The 15,114-nt window shown below is 42.2% G+C and overlaps 1 protein-coding gene across 5 annotated transcripts in view; it reads left to right on the plus strand.

Annotated features, from left to right (window-relative positions):
- Positions 1-15,114, plus strand: part of Gtf2e2 (general transcription factor IIE subunit 2) — a 48,538-nt gene that overhangs the window by 20,910 nt on the left and 12,514 nt on the right. For all 5 annotated transcript variants that reach the window (XM_028877184.2, XM_028877185.2, XM_037211684.1 and 2 more), the window contains exons 3-6: positions 1,997-2,088; positions 6,227-6,334; positions 9,800-9,982; positions 11,555-11,648. In XM_028877184.2, coding sequence (XP_028733017.1) covers positions 1,997-2,088; positions 6,227-6,334; positions 9,800-9,982; positions 11,555-11,648 — 477 coding nt within the window. The remainder of the gene's footprint in view (positions 1-1,996; positions 2,089-6,226; positions 6,335-9,799; positions 9,983-11,554; positions 11,649-15,114) is intronic.

A 15,114-nucleotide genomic window follows, 5' to 3' on the forward strand; every position in this document is an offset into this window, starting at 1 on the left:
TGCCACCAACGCCAGGCTTTTTAAAAAAATTTTTTAAAAATTAATTTTTTTATGTGTACTAGTGTTTTGCCTGTGAGGGTGTTGGTGTTGCAGACAGTTGTGAGCTGCCATGTGGGTGTTGGGAATTGAACCCTGGTCCTTTGGAAGAATAGCCAGTGCTTTTACCTCTGAGCCATCTCTCCAGTCCAAGGAGTAGCTCTTAAAAGGGCGTGGTGGTACACACTTTGAATTCCAGCACTCAAGTAGTAGAGGCTGGCCTGGTCTGCATAGTGAGTTCTATTGTTGAGATAGGGTCTTCTGTAGCCCAGGATAGCCCTGGACTTGTTATGTAGCAGAGTATGAACTTAAAATAATGTGTGTGTGTGTGTGTGTGTGTGTGTGTGTGTGTAGTGTGTTTAATGGATGGATGCCTTTGGAGTCCAGAAGAGGGTATTAGATTTCCTGGAGCTAGAGTTCCAGAGCTGTGAGCTGCCAGATGTAGGTGTTGAGAACTGAATTCATGTGACCTCTGGAAGAACAGCAAACAGGTTTTTTTATTTTAATTTTTTTGAGATAATATAATTATGCCATTTCCCCTCTCCTCTTTCCTCCCTCTGACCCCTCCCATGTACCTCCTCTTTTGTCATGCTCCTGCCTCAGCCTACCAGATTTCAAGATTATAGATTATGCCACCACCCCTGGCTTTTGAAATCATTTGGAAATGCATATCAGTAAGGCATTCTTAATATTACTGTTGGTTTTGGAAGCATAGTAGACTTTAATGTGCCGATCGAGTTACTTTTCAAAAGTATAAGCTATTTCTAAGGGAAAATTCCAAAAGACATTGCATTTTAGTATCAAAGGACAGAAAACATTCAGTAAACACTTTTTACTGATTTCAAAAGGGGTATTATGTGGCATCTAGAATCTGTTTTGGATCTCTGACAATTGCTATATTTGACTTGTGGTTGTGGTAATGCAATCTTCTGTTGAAATGCTTATTACCAAGCTGATGCCAGAGATGGCTTCCCCTCTTTTTTCTTTAGTCCCACTCTCCTTGTGTATCAGCTGTGTGGGCAGTTGGTATCTGACCTGCTGCCTTGCTAATAGAATGTGTGTGTGCGTCGGAAATGCTTTTCTTGTATTTATAGTGAATTCTGTAACGTTTCTGTCTGGCTCAAATGCATTGTGATACAGCGATGGCATCAGGGCTCTGTCTGTAGGGAGGTGACAAAATGGTAAACATTTTGAAACAGTATGTAAAGATTTCTGAGAGAGGAAGTGGGGGGTAAGGGAGATGAAGAGGGCATTATGGGGTGATAGATGTCTATCCATCCATCACTCATTTCTTACAATTATAATGTTCTCTTGTCTAATTATTGGAGGACTCGAAGCAAGTTTAAGGTGGGAGTAGAATGTGATCAAGGTCTTTGTAAGAGAATTGTATTTTGAGCTGGGTGTGGTGGCACAGGCCTTTAAATTCCAGCCGAGGAGGCTGAGGCAGGTGGATCTCTCTGATTTGGAGGCTAGCATGATCTACTAGTTAAGACTCTTATCTCAAAACAGACAACAACAAGTTTGTGTTTGTATTTTGGGCTAGGGGTATAGCTCACTGTTAGAGTGCTTGCCTAATCCACACAAGGCCCTGAATTTGACCTCCAGCACTCTCCTCCCCAAACTATTTAAATACTTTTAAATTATATTTAGCCTAGGATATGTCATAATCTTATAGTCCCAGCACTTTGGAGGCTGAGGTGGAGGATGGTGAGTTCAAGACCAGTGTGTACTAGAGTGAGACCCTTTCTCTAAAGAAGGGTGGGTGAGGGGTGGGAATTGATGATTCAACAAACATACATGGATTTTGTGAGTTTTGCCAAAATATTACAGGATAGACTTCATTAGATGAAATAATTCAAAGAAAAATATTTTACCAAAGTTAAAATCATTTTCATTGCTCAAGTCATAATAGCATATTATATGAAAATATTATAATAATTCTTTTAAACTTTATTTTCAGATCATAGCAATGGATCATTTAACTTGAAAGCACTATCTGGAAGCTCTGGATATAAGTTTGGTGTTCTTGCGAAGATTGTGAATTACATGAAAGTAAGTACTCACATAACAAAAGTCCCTTTAGTTTTTTTGACAAAATAAAAAGGGAGTTAGAAGATGGGGTTCTCAGAAGTTAGGTATTTATATAAATATGCCAAGATTTATCAAATTATTCATTTTAGTATGTGTAGTTTATCATATGTTGATTATACTTAAAGAAACCCCTAAAATATTTAATGTTTCCAGTCTTTTGCCCTCCGTTAAGCTGACATTACAGTAATGCACTCAATTATGTTTAATTTAATTTACATTATAGTCAAGTATACAACTTAAGCTCACCAGTTGACTTAAAGAGAGTATGTCCATGCAGTAGAGACATGGCCCAGAAAAACATCTATGAGAAGATGGGGGTAGTTTTTAAGCTAGTTCCTTCTTTCATATGAGAAATAAAAACTGCACAGTTCAAGCAGATGATGGCGACTGAGTCTCTGCTTGGAGGTTAAGAAACTCACCGAGGATCTTCGGAAACATTGACTCCAAAGTATTAGAAGCTGGGTGTCTGGCTGTGTCTGAATTGTGGAGTTTGTACTTGATTTCCAGTAGGAACATCTTAGTTTGTATTTCTCAGTATCGGATGACAGTAAATTCTGACTGTTGAGTCCAGTCACCTATTGCCCTATGTGTTAAACCGTTATGACCGTCTACTTCTGACAGTTGGATGAGTCCTGGAGCTGTCAGTCAGTGGGAGGAAACTGACAGTGTTTTTGCCTTCTGATTTGAGTTGCTTTGCAGTTATTGATAAGAAGTTGATTGGGGTAGGTTGATTCAGTTCGATTTGTATGTAACAGTGATCCATCCCTCAAGGAAAGGAATATAATCCTTTTCTTTTGGTAGTTACTGCTTGTTAGTTATTGGCAGGATGATAAAATGGAATCTGGCACCAAGTCTGCTGTTTTTAGATTTTGTAGGTTGAAGTGCAGAGAAATGAATGTTCATAAAGCCAAGATAATTCTAATGGAGGGTTTGTGATGAGCACAGTTGTCTAGGTCATGTGCCACAAACCACCTGGAGCTCCAGCTTTGCGGCAGCCATCATTTGATGCACACCCCAGTGGGGACTACTGACTGTCAGAGGGTGTGGTGTCTGCCCAGTCACTGTTTCTGTCCTCAGCGTGCACACACACACACACACACACACACACACAAAACGCACGCGCGCACACACACACACACACACACACACACACAAACACACACACACACAACACACACACACACACACACACACACACACACACACACACACACACACACACACACACACACACACACACACACACACCAGTGGGGACTACTGACTGTCAGAGGGCTTGGTGTCTGCCCAGTCACTGTTCCCGTCCTCGGCCTCTAGAAGATGAGTCAGAAAGGCAGGAGCTAGAGCTATAGTGTGCCTGTGTGAGGCCCTGGGTCCGGTCCCTAGCACTGCAAGACTAGGAGACTCACAAGTTTCATCGCCAGTGGCCAGTGCGTGTGGTGGTCGGGGGACAACTCAGAAGTTGGTTTTCTCCTACATTGTGGGGTCCAGGGATCAAACTCCGGGCATTGGGTTTGGCATCAGGCACCTTTACCTACTGAGCCATCTTACTGGCCTTTTTTTTTTTTTTTTTAAAGACCTGGTCTTAAAATGTAATTCTGCCTGCCTCTGAGATAAAGGTACATGCCACTTATGGGTTTTATGTAGCATAATTAGAACAGCGAAATACCTTTGTTACCTAAAGGAAATGGCTCCCCAGTTGATACTGCTTTAGCTCTTTATGCATCTTTAATTTTCTTTTTTTTTTTTTTTTTTTTTGAGCTGAGGATGGAACCCAGGGCCTTGTGCTTACTAGGCAAGCGCTCTACCACTGAGCTAAATCCCCAACCCCCTGTTTTTGTTTTCTGAGCTAATAGTTACGGAATGAACTTGGGAATCCTGAAGAGAATTAGATAAAGATTTTTTCCCAGAAATTTAAATTTTTATTTTATTTTTATTTTGCTAGTGTTCTCTTTGCTTTTATCACACTCTCCTGAGAACAGTGTGCTCCTGGATAATACTGACTGGAACTGAGGTGTGTTAGGACTGGAAGAGGAGAAATGGTTTAAAAGACTCAGGGCTTTGTGTGTCCTAGGCAACCACCCACTATTACTGAGCTACATTTTAGGCTGGCCTCAGATGCACTCTTTGGAGGATGACTTCTGACCCTTCTGCCCCCACCGCCCAGTGCTAGGGTTGTGTGTGTGTGGTGGCATGCTGTTTTAGGCTGTGTGTGTGCTAACCAAGCACTCTCTTCAGTGATCTCTATCTCAACTTCATTATGAGATTTTTTTTTTGGGGACAGGGTTTCTCTGTGTAGCTTTGCGCCCTTCCTGGAACTCACTCTGTAGCCCAGGCTGGCCTTGAACTCACAGAGATCCGCCTGGCTCTGCCTCCCGAGTGCTGGGATTAAAGGCATGCGCCACCACTGCCCGGCGAGATTTTTTTTTTTTAAAGATTTATTATGTACACAGTGTTCTGCCTGCAGGCCAGAAGAGGGCACCAGATCTCATTACAGGTTGTTGTGAGCCACCATGTGGTTGCTGGGAATTGAACTCAGGACCTCTGGAAGAACACCCAGTGCTCTTAACCTCAGAGCCATCTCTCCAGCCCTGTAAATTTGTCTTTTTAAGAAATATTCTTTCACCTAAATTTTATAGATACATGTCTAACTTGGCCCCAATACTGGGAGCTTGGGAAAGTGTAAGTATAATTGGCATTTCATTGTGTCTTATCTCTGCATCTTTAGAATATAGTAGTCAATGCTAAAGATTCGGATGAATGAAGAGCAAATGCACAGTTAATGTTTTTTGTTTGGGTTACATTAGATTTTATGCTTTTTCCCCCTGCTTTTCATGGAACATTTTAGTTGTGAAAAGTTGAGAATTAGGAGTTTTACAGGGCTGGACTGAGGCCCAAAGAAAACAGGTTCTGTTGCTACCTGAGGTAGAACCTTGCAGTTATTTTTGTTTTGAATAACAAATATATCTCTTAATATAAAATGTAGAATAATATAAAAAGGTTCATACACAGAGGTCATTCTTCCTCCTAATCCTACTGTCTTATCCCTTGGATGTGTTCCACAAGAAACCATTTTTTAAAACATTTCCCTTCACCTCCAGGTACACACCAAAATGGATGTGGTAGTGAATCTTAGAATCACAGTGTCTTCTGAGACGCCTGTTCAGGAGCCACATCCTCTTCTGAGTCACCTCCTTTGACATTCATGAATCTCCAGTACCCTTCTGCTTACCTATGTGCCTCTTCTTTTAATAAGCCTAGGTGTTTTTGATATCAGACCCCAGACTAGACAGGTTTTCAGGTATGAGTCTGTCTCCAACGGCATTGATGATGTCATTGTTTGTGTCGTCCTGAGCTTTTTGCACAGTGGAGGACACTAGAGGCCGCCTCTTGTCAAGCGTGACCATATGTATGACTGTGGTCCAGCAGGGAAAGGGCCACAAAGAGAACTCCTCTGCTTAAAACCTCAGTGTGTAGTGTGGTGTGCTGCAGTTATTATTCTTGTTGATGTTCTTGTTATTGTTCTTGTTGATGGCAGGCCATTAGAGTGCATTCTGTCTTCCTTAAGGGTTGCCTGTTTCCTTGTACCTTAACCAGTGGACGCATCAGACATTGCACTTTCCTGATCTAAATCTCTTTTTCTGTTAATCTGTGTTTCCCTCCAAGTTTTTTCTTTTCTTTTTAATTGACTCTTAAAATGACTAGAAAAATTTGTTGTTGCTGTTGACCTCCTTTTCAACACATTGGCATCTTGTTATATAGCCTCCATTAGTTTGAACTAATCATGTAGGTCAGGCTGTACTTGAACTCATCATGTAACCTAGGCTGGTCTTGAACTTGTAATTTTCCTGCCTCAGCCTTCTACATGCTGGGGTTACAGGTGTGTATCCCCACTCTTGGTTTACGGGTTAGTTTGTGGTATTTTTGTTTTCCTTCTGAGTTTAATGTTTGATTTTTATCCCTCTGGTTTTGTATGATTTCATGTTGTTGATCCTGGTATTTATACTTACTACCTCAGATAATAGTGTTGTACATTCCTGAGAAGATTAGTTTATGACTCTGACTTGATGCACTTAACGTTTGAAACTTCCCTCAATAGACACGGCATCAGCGAGGAGACACATATCCTTTAACTCTAGAAGAGATTTTGGATGAGACACAACACTTGGATATTGGACTCAAGCAGAAGCAATGGCTAATGACTGAGGTAAGAACGGGCTGAAAACTGTTGTAAAAAATATGTGATTACGAAAAGAGGTGTTTGCTACAGCTCTTGAGAGGGTTTTTTTGGGGGGGGTTGGAGAGTGGGGGTGGGGGTGCTAGAGATGAAACCCTGGGCCCAACATGTGCTAGGACGTTCCACTACTGATAGAGCACTCTGCCATTGAGTCATCTCCAACCTGTAGACATATTTTATTGTTTTTCTGGGGAGAGCTGTGGTGTCTGTGTGCGTATGTGCGTATGTGAGTAGGGGATGGAGGGAGGGAGTCAGGGAGAAAGGGGCAGAAAGCAGGTGCAGGTCTCATTTGGTAGTCCCAGCTGACTTCTGACTAGGACTTCATGAGTCGTCATGCCTGGCTCAGAGTGTTTTTTAATGAATACTGTCATCTGATCATATTTTTACTTTTTCTTGAGACTTGATGTAGCGCCTTTGTTTAATTTAAACATACACATTTCTATAATTTGTTTAGCTATTTCATATAATTTTATGTTTTAAAATGTCTTTTAAGACTACATTAAAGTTGTGAAGTCAATTACCAATTTTGTTATTATTTATATTTTGAATTATTAAACTCGTAACTTTATATGCCCATTAATTGTATATTGTATATATGCTTTAGAAAAATTAAAAGCCTGTGATGTTAGGGACAGTAAAACATACTATTGCATTATGACCACTCTATATTTTGGTAGCTGAGTTATCTCTAGCTACTTAGAAAAATGATCACGCATGTTATATTTAAATAATCACCATTTGAAGAAAGCCTGAAACAGTTGCCGACCATGCCAGTTTGCCAGTGAATGACTTCTGTTTGGGTGTTTGCTTCTCTAAGTTGATGCTGAAGAATCCAGGGATGAGAGTGAGGATCAAATAGGAGCTGGGATGTAGTGGCACACGCCTGTAATTCCAGCACTGAGAGGGAAAGGCAGGAGGATCAAAAGTTCAAGGACATCATCAATTCCAGAGTGAGTCCAAAGCTGGTCTGGGCTACAGTTAAAAAACAAAACAACAAATAAAAAACACTCCCCCATACCCCTAAATAACCAGATGTAATAATTTCATTGATTTATTTGAGGCAGGGTCTCACTCACAGAGCTCCTCCTGCCTTTGCCTCTCAAATGCTGGGATTAAAGACATGTGGCACCATCACTGGCCTAGTTCAATTCTTTTACCAAGGAAGGTGTAGTTCTTGATTTTTTGTACTATAAAGTGGTGAGCTAGCCCGAATTATTGAAGGTCACAGTCTTCTATCAGTTATTTGGCCACTGCTAGAAGCAGCACCTGCCTGAGGTCAGTGGGGTTTTGTTTTATTCTTTTAAGTCTTGGTTTTTTGGTTTGGTTGGTTTTTTTGTTTTGTTTAGTTGGGTTTTTTGTTTTGTTTTGTTTTGTTTTTGAGACAGGGTATCATTGTATAGACCTGGCTATCCTGAAACTCAACTATGTAGACCAGGCTGGTCTCAAACTCACAGAAATCCACCTGTCTCTGTCTCTTGAGTGCTGAGATCAAAGGTGTATGTGACTTCTAGCTTAAATGATACTCTGTAGTTCAGGCTGATCTCACACTTGGCAGCAGTCTCCTGCCTCAGCCTCCTAGGTGCTGAGACTATAGGTATGAGTCACCACAACTAGCTTATATCTAAGATTTTAGCAACATTAAAGTTTTTAATTTTTTTAAATTTTATTTACCATTCTTAGTATAGGGTTGGTAGAGTTGGTTATCTAATTCCCACCTTTACCAGGGATTCAACTTGGGTCATGAGGCTTTTGTGGCAAGTGCCTTTAACCTCTGAACCCTGTCGCCAGCCCAAAGACTATTTTTATTCTTGGTCTTATTCTTACCGCTGTACATTAGAGGTAAAGTTCCTATGCGCCTTGGCACTGAAGAAAGAAGTATGTAGGCTTCCTTTTTCCTTTTGTCTTGGTTCTGTGGATTGAACTCAGGACTTCATCTGTGCGAGGCAAGCGCTCACTGAGCTGTACATCTAGGTATCCTCTAACTTTTTACTTGAAGACAGTTCTCTTATAGCTGCACAGGCCGGCCTGAGCTCATCTGTAACCTAGGTAGTCTTGAGTGTGTAATCCTCCTGCCTCAGCCTCCCAAGTAGCTGGGGTTGCAGGTCTGCCACCAGCCTGTCTTGGAGGGCTTCCCTTCTGCTAGTAGCTGCACAGCAAAACTTAAGGTAAAGTTCCCATGTGCGTTAGGCTGGTCCTCTTCTGTTCTTTCTTCAGCTGCTAGTGCCAGTTGATACCAGGAGAGGACTGACCATTGATTTCCCGCCCCCCATGATGTTCTCCCGTTCTAATGCCAATGTATGATAGACTGTACTTTGGAGGAGGGATTGGCATACCAAGTTCACTGTGTCTATTAATTAATAGGTTATTGAGTGTTATTCAGTTTGTCTTCTAAAAGAATGAAGGTTCTTCAAAGCAATTGTGATAAAATGAGTGTCTCTCTAAAGAATGTGTGCAAATAGTGCACAGTGTAGTCTGATTTTTCTTTGGGCCATCAGCTCATAAATAATGACACATGAAAGCTCGACCTTAGCTTAGGCTTGTCCCTGTTGTAGAATATTATTTCAAGGTATACGCTTGTTTATGTTGCATTTATTTAACTCTGTGAAACTGTGTTACTCTGTCTAAAACACCTGATGGTCTAATAAAGAACTGAACGGCTAATAGCAAGGCAGGAGAAAGGATAGGCAGGCTGGCAGGCAGAGAGAATATATAGAAGGAGATCTAGGAGCCAGAGGAGGAGGTAGACTCCAGGGTCCAGCGACCCAGCTATACAGGAAGCAACAGAGTAAGGGTAAGATTTACAGAAATAAGAGAACAGGAAAAGCCCAGAGGCAAAAGGTAGACAGGCTAACATAAGAAAAGCTGGCAGAAACTAAGTCAGCTAAGGCCAGGCGTTCATAAGTTAAAATAAGCCTCCATGTGTGATTTATTTGGGGGCTGAGTGGCGCCCCCCTCAAAAAAGACCAAAAAACATGTCCTACTAGCTCTTATAACTTAAATTAACCTGTTTCTATTAATCAACATTTTACCATGTGGCTTTTTACCTTTCTTTTATTCTGTCTGTCCGACTCCCTCTGTCCTGTTGGCATAATTCACTCAACTAGATTCCTCCTCCTCTTCCTCTCTTCCCGGGAGTCCCACCTACCCTCCCTGCCTAGCTATTGGCTGTCCAGCTTCTAATTACACCAATCACAGCAGTATATCTTCACCCAGTGTGCAAATACCCACAAGGGTACAGGTTTTTCTTTTTTTCTTAAATAAGAAGCACTATGCTGATCACCTGTTTGGGGATCCTTGGTGTCTAATATTTTAGGTCTGCTAGTTTGTGTCTCCAAGATACTTCAGTTTGCCCCTGTGCTAGGGAATGTTAGAATTTCAGAACATACACATGAGGTTTCCTTTAGTAAATGTAACCTAAGTGTGGTCTTATTACAGGCTTTAGTCAACAATCCCAAAATTGAAGTAGTAGATGGGAAATATGCCTTCAAGCCAAAGTACAACCTGAAAGATAAGAAGGCCCTGCTCAGGCTTCTGGATAACCATGACCAGCGAGGGTTAGGAGGGATCCTGTTAGAAGACATCGAGGAAGGACTGCCTAATTCCCAGAAGGCTGTCAAGGTAATTTCCCTTTTTCCCTCTTATATCATACTATAATTTGAATTAGTAATGTTGTCCTTTACTTATTTATTTGGTTGTTTATTTTCTTGAGACAGGGTCTCGCTATGTAGTCCTTGTTGTCATGGAACTCTCAGAAATCTGTCTGCCTCCACCTCCTGGATGCCACCATGTCCAGGCTCTTAGGTTTCTGTGTGTGTGTCTGTGTGTATCTGCCCACTTACGTATGTGTGGTGCTCGAGGAGAGGAGAGGGTGTTGGATCCGCTGGAGCTGAAGCTGCTACAGGTAGTGTGGGCTGCCTGATTCTGGTCCTGGGAACTGAACTCGGATCCTTTGGAAGAGCAGCAAGGGCTCTTACTCTTACCCACTGAGGCATCTCCAGGCTTCTCTGAGGTTTTAGACATTTAAAAAACAGAACTGAGTTATTTTTAAAGCCTTTGTCCTGTATATACTGGGGTCTTACTGATTCAGTTTAATCTGAGCTTTGGCCGGGCGGTGGTGGCGCACGCCTTTAATCCCAGCACTCTGGAGGCAGAGGCAGGCTGATCTCCGTGAGTTCGAGGCCAGCCTGGTCTACAGAGTGAGATCCAGGACAGTCACCAAAACTACACAGAGAAACCCTGTCTGGAAAACAACCTGAGCTTTGTGGGGCTGGACAAATGTCGGCTTAGCAGTTACGACAAAAGACGACGACTTGCAGAGGACCAGGCTCGCCCCACCAACCACATGGTGGCCCCCAGCAGTGCCTAACTGCACTTCCGGGATCTGCCGCCCTCTGCTGACCTCTGACGGCACTGGGCCCACACAGGATGCACATACGTGCATTCAGACAAAACACTCATGAACATAAAATAGTCAAAAAACACTCAAAAATAAGATTTGAACTTTCCTCTGTGCCACAGAGCAGGAAAGAGAATCTTTGTGTGATGTTGACAGGTATTTGGGTTTTGTTTGTCTTTATGAAGTTGCAGGATGATCGGATTCTCCAGAAGGTTTCAGGAAAGTTTTTCTCAAAGACATGAGTGTTTCTCTTGTAACAATAATGTTAGATAATGCTTTACCAAGGAACTAGATGCATTAAAACCTAATAACATTATTGCTTAATAACCTGTCTGCTCTGGTACCCTGAAGGGTTTGCCGTAAAAGTTATAGTCATGAAGATTACATTTTCCAATTAAATTCGAGAGTCTCTTGTAAAACCTGCTTGTTGCCATTGCATGTTAGGCATAGTTAGTGCGCTCACGCTCTCTCTCTCTCTCTCTCTCTCTCTCTCTCTCTCTCTCTCTCTCTCTCTCGCTCTCTCTCGCTCTCTCTCGCTCGCTCTCTCTCTCTCTCTCTCTCTCTCTCTCTCTCTCTCTCTCTCTCACACACACACACACACACACACACACACACACACACACACACAGAAATTCAGCTAAAACCTGGGCATGTAGACCTTAGTGGTGTACTGTAGGCTAAAGAGAAAGAAGCCTTTGTTCTCTCTCTCCTGTGTGTGTGTATCATATATATATATATATATATATGTATATTTTTTTAGATGAGTAATTTGATGTTAATTTTTTTTCTTTAAGGCTTTAGGGGACCAGATACTGTTTGTAAATCGTCCTGATAAGAAGAAAATACTTTTCTTCAATGATAAAAGCTGTCAGTTTTCTGTGGATGAAGGTGAGCCATTTTGTGCAGATGCTTCTTAAAACTGCAAGTTTTTTTTTTTGTTTTTGTTTTTGTTTTTGTTTTTGTTTTTGTTTTTGTTTTTTGTGGATGTTCTGGACCTCTATATGTAGACCAGGATGGCCTTGAACTCAGAGATCCGCCTGCCTCTGCCTCCCGAGTGCTAGGACTAAAGGTGTGCACTACCACTGCCCGGCAAGAAACTAGCACTTCTTGATAGCAGTTCATGGAGCCATTTCAGGAATAGTCTTCCTGTTTAGTAATATAGGACCACATATTTGTATACTCCTCCTGCTGAACTATTGCTGTTTCCTGTCTCTTAGGTGCTGTTTCTGAGAATCCATTTTCTGTTTGTGTGCTTTTATTTGCACTTAGTTAATATTGCATCTAATGTAGTTTGCCATTTTATGTCCTTAGTTGGTCTAAAATCTTTGTCATTGTTTGGCTGACAGAGATGAATGGGAGTTTTTATTCCCTCACCCCTCCAGATTGTAAGTAGTCATATACATATGGTGAGATTTCACACACCGAGGAGCAGCTTTTAAGTAGCCTGATACTTACTCTTCTAGTTGGGTGTCTCTGCACTTCAAGTAGTCTCTAATGGTGTGTGGCTGTTTAGCTCCCCACTGTGTATTGTGATGAATAGATTCTTAGGCGGTTGGCAGTGCTGTAGCAGGTAGCTTGCATGTTGATAGTGTGTTGGTGAAGTAGCCTCATAACTCAGGAAGATGCTGGGGAGGCTGTTGCGGGATACTTGAGCACACCGTGTACACCTCCAGAGTGTGTTAGTTACTGGAAAAACCTGTTTCTAGCTGTGGTATGGCTCAGCCCAGCACACCTGTAATCCAGGAACTTCCTGCTTATTGTAAACAGGATTAAATAAAGTCAACCATAGGTCAAGAGGCAGAGCAAGCAACCAGCTGACGGGAAGAGAACAAGAAATAGCCATTGAAAGGAAGAGAGTCAGGAGGATGGAGAGGGACTCACAGGAAGGAGAAGGGAGGAACATTCAGTTTGAGGAGTCTTTTATGAGATGGCATAGGAGAATGGAGGCTTCTGGGACATTGGCTGAGGAGGAAGGTCAGCTAGGTTCTTTCTGTCTCTCTGAACTAGCAGGCTTTTCCCCCAGCATCTGGCTCTTGAGTCTTTATTGGTAAAATCAAACGATTGAGATTTTGTTTAAAACAACAAGAGGCAGACTAAGAAAAAGTTTTGCTTCTTTTAAGATCTTTGTTGAGGCCAGGTGGTGGTGGCGCACACCTTTAATCCCAGCACTTGGGAGGCAGAGGCAGTGAGTTCGAGGCCAGCCTGGGCTACAGAGTGAGCTCCAGGAAAGGCTCCAAAGCTACACAGAGAAACCCTGTATCGAAAACCCCATCCCCGCCAAAAAAAGTTCTTTGTTGTTGCTTCAATATATTGTGAAATGTTTTCCTAGATTTCTCAGTACTGAGCCGTGCTCACCACTCCTAGAATTGACTGACTTCTGACTGGTGTCAGATATTTGGTCTCCGTTTCCATCTTTGTCTCTTTTGTCTCCCAAAGATGGAAAACGATTTTGAGCAGTGGAGGTTTTCAACCATCTGTATGGGCATGGGGAGCATTCTTAAGAAAAACAGCAAGAAAGCCCAGAGTTTCAGGCTAGCAAGCATGCTTATGGTTTTGTAAGGTTGGAAAAGGACAAGGAAAGTTAATCTTTTGAGTTAGAATTCAGAAAGGTAGGCAGGCTTAGGAGTGAAGATCTGGAAACAACTGTCTGTTTCTGTATTTTTTATAGTAACATAGCTCAGATTTTTAGTATATGTATATGTTTATGGGTGTGTACATGTGAGTGTGTGCATGTGTGTGCATGTGAATGTGTGAGTGCAGATATCCTAGGAAGCCAGAGGTGTCTGCTTCCCTGGAGCTGGAGTCACCAGTGGCTGAGAGACACCTGATAATGGGTACTTGGGTCCTGTGCAAGAGCAGTGTGCACTCTTAACCACAGGGCCATCTCTCCAGACCCATTGCTAAAATCTTTTTTCAGCTTGGTCAGTTTTCTTTTTGGTGCTTTTGGGGTGTTATTGATGAGTATTATGCTGGATCCATACAAAAGAAAAGACAAGTCTAGGCTCTTCCCTGCCCTTCTCCCCTTCGTTATCAAAGTCTTAGATTCCTTGAATACTTGAAAGCATTCACTAGGGGTATTGGGCTGGTTGCTTTTTCTTTGATTCTATCCTTAGTGTCTTCTTTGGCTTTAAGTTTTCTGTCTTGTGAGTCTGTCCTAATAAGCTCTTTCTTTCAGAATCATCTATTCACAGATTGCATAAGATAACTTCTAGAACCTTTAATTCTGTCATTTTACTTCTTTTTTTTCCCCCCATAGCTGAGGACCAAACCCAGGGCCTTGTGCTTGCTAGGCAAGCGCTCTACCACTGAACTAAATCCCCAGCCCCTATTTTACTTCTTATTAACCAACTTTTCATACTTGGTGTGGCTTTCTTAGTTCTTTGTCAGACTGTTATTTGACTTCTGTTGCTTGTTGTTGTGTTTTGTTTTTATTTTGTTCTTAGAGACAGGGTTTCTCTGTGTAACAGCACTGGATGTCTATAACAGCCCTAGCTGTCCTAGATCTCGCTCTGTAGACCAGGCTGGCTTTGAACTCACAGAGATCCACCTGCCTCTGCCTCCAGAGTGCTGGGATTAAAAGTGTGCGCCACCACTGCCCGGCAGTGTTTTTATTTTAATAACGTAATCAGATCACTTGCTACCTATTAAAAGTTTGACTGCTTAATCTGACCCCTGACTAAGCAGACATAAAGGCCTCACAGTTCTAATGGCTTTGTCGATTTCCTTCAGCACTTTGTGTAATTGTTGTTCCATGTTTTCATGCACTTTACCTGTGTCTGGTCTTGACAATCGCAGTTTAAGGGCTGTATTCATACTGCATCAGTAAAGGGTTCCTTCCGGTTGTGTTGTTACTTCACGGCAGTCCAGTCCATACTGTGTCGGAGTCCGAGCTCCAGCTCCTATGTAATAACTCTCCCCTTTATTTGCCTGATGCATGTCTGCCATCTTTTACTTCCCACTTGTGTCCATGTGGTTTAGACACTTCTCTTGTGGTGGCCCATCGTTATCCTTGGCTTTTACAGCAATTTTAATTGCTTATTTTATGTATATGGGTGTTTTGTCTGGATGTGTGTCTGTGTGCCGTGTGCGTGCCTGGCAAGGGAGTTGGCTCCTCTGGGATTACGTTACAGTTGTGAGCCACCGTGTGGGTGTTGAGAGTTGAACCTAGGCCCTCTCAAAGAGCAGCCAGTGTTCTCAACTGCTGCCATGTCCATCTATGAGATTTTGAGCCTTTCTCCTTCCAACCCCCCTTGGCGCGGTCTTTCTCTCTCCCTCTTCCCTCTCCCCCAATAAAGCTCTAGAAAGGTAAAGAAAAAAGATTTTGAATCAGTTCTAAATGCCATTTTTGTTTGTT

The sequence above is a fragment of the Peromyscus leucopus genome, chromosome 17, assembly GCF_004664715.2.
Source record: "Peromyscus leucopus breed LL Stock chromosome 17, UCI_PerLeu_2.1, whole genome shotgun sequence".
Taxonomy (NCBI): Eukaryota; Metazoa; Chordata; class Mammalia; order Rodentia; family Cricetidae; genus Peromyscus; species Peromyscus leucopus.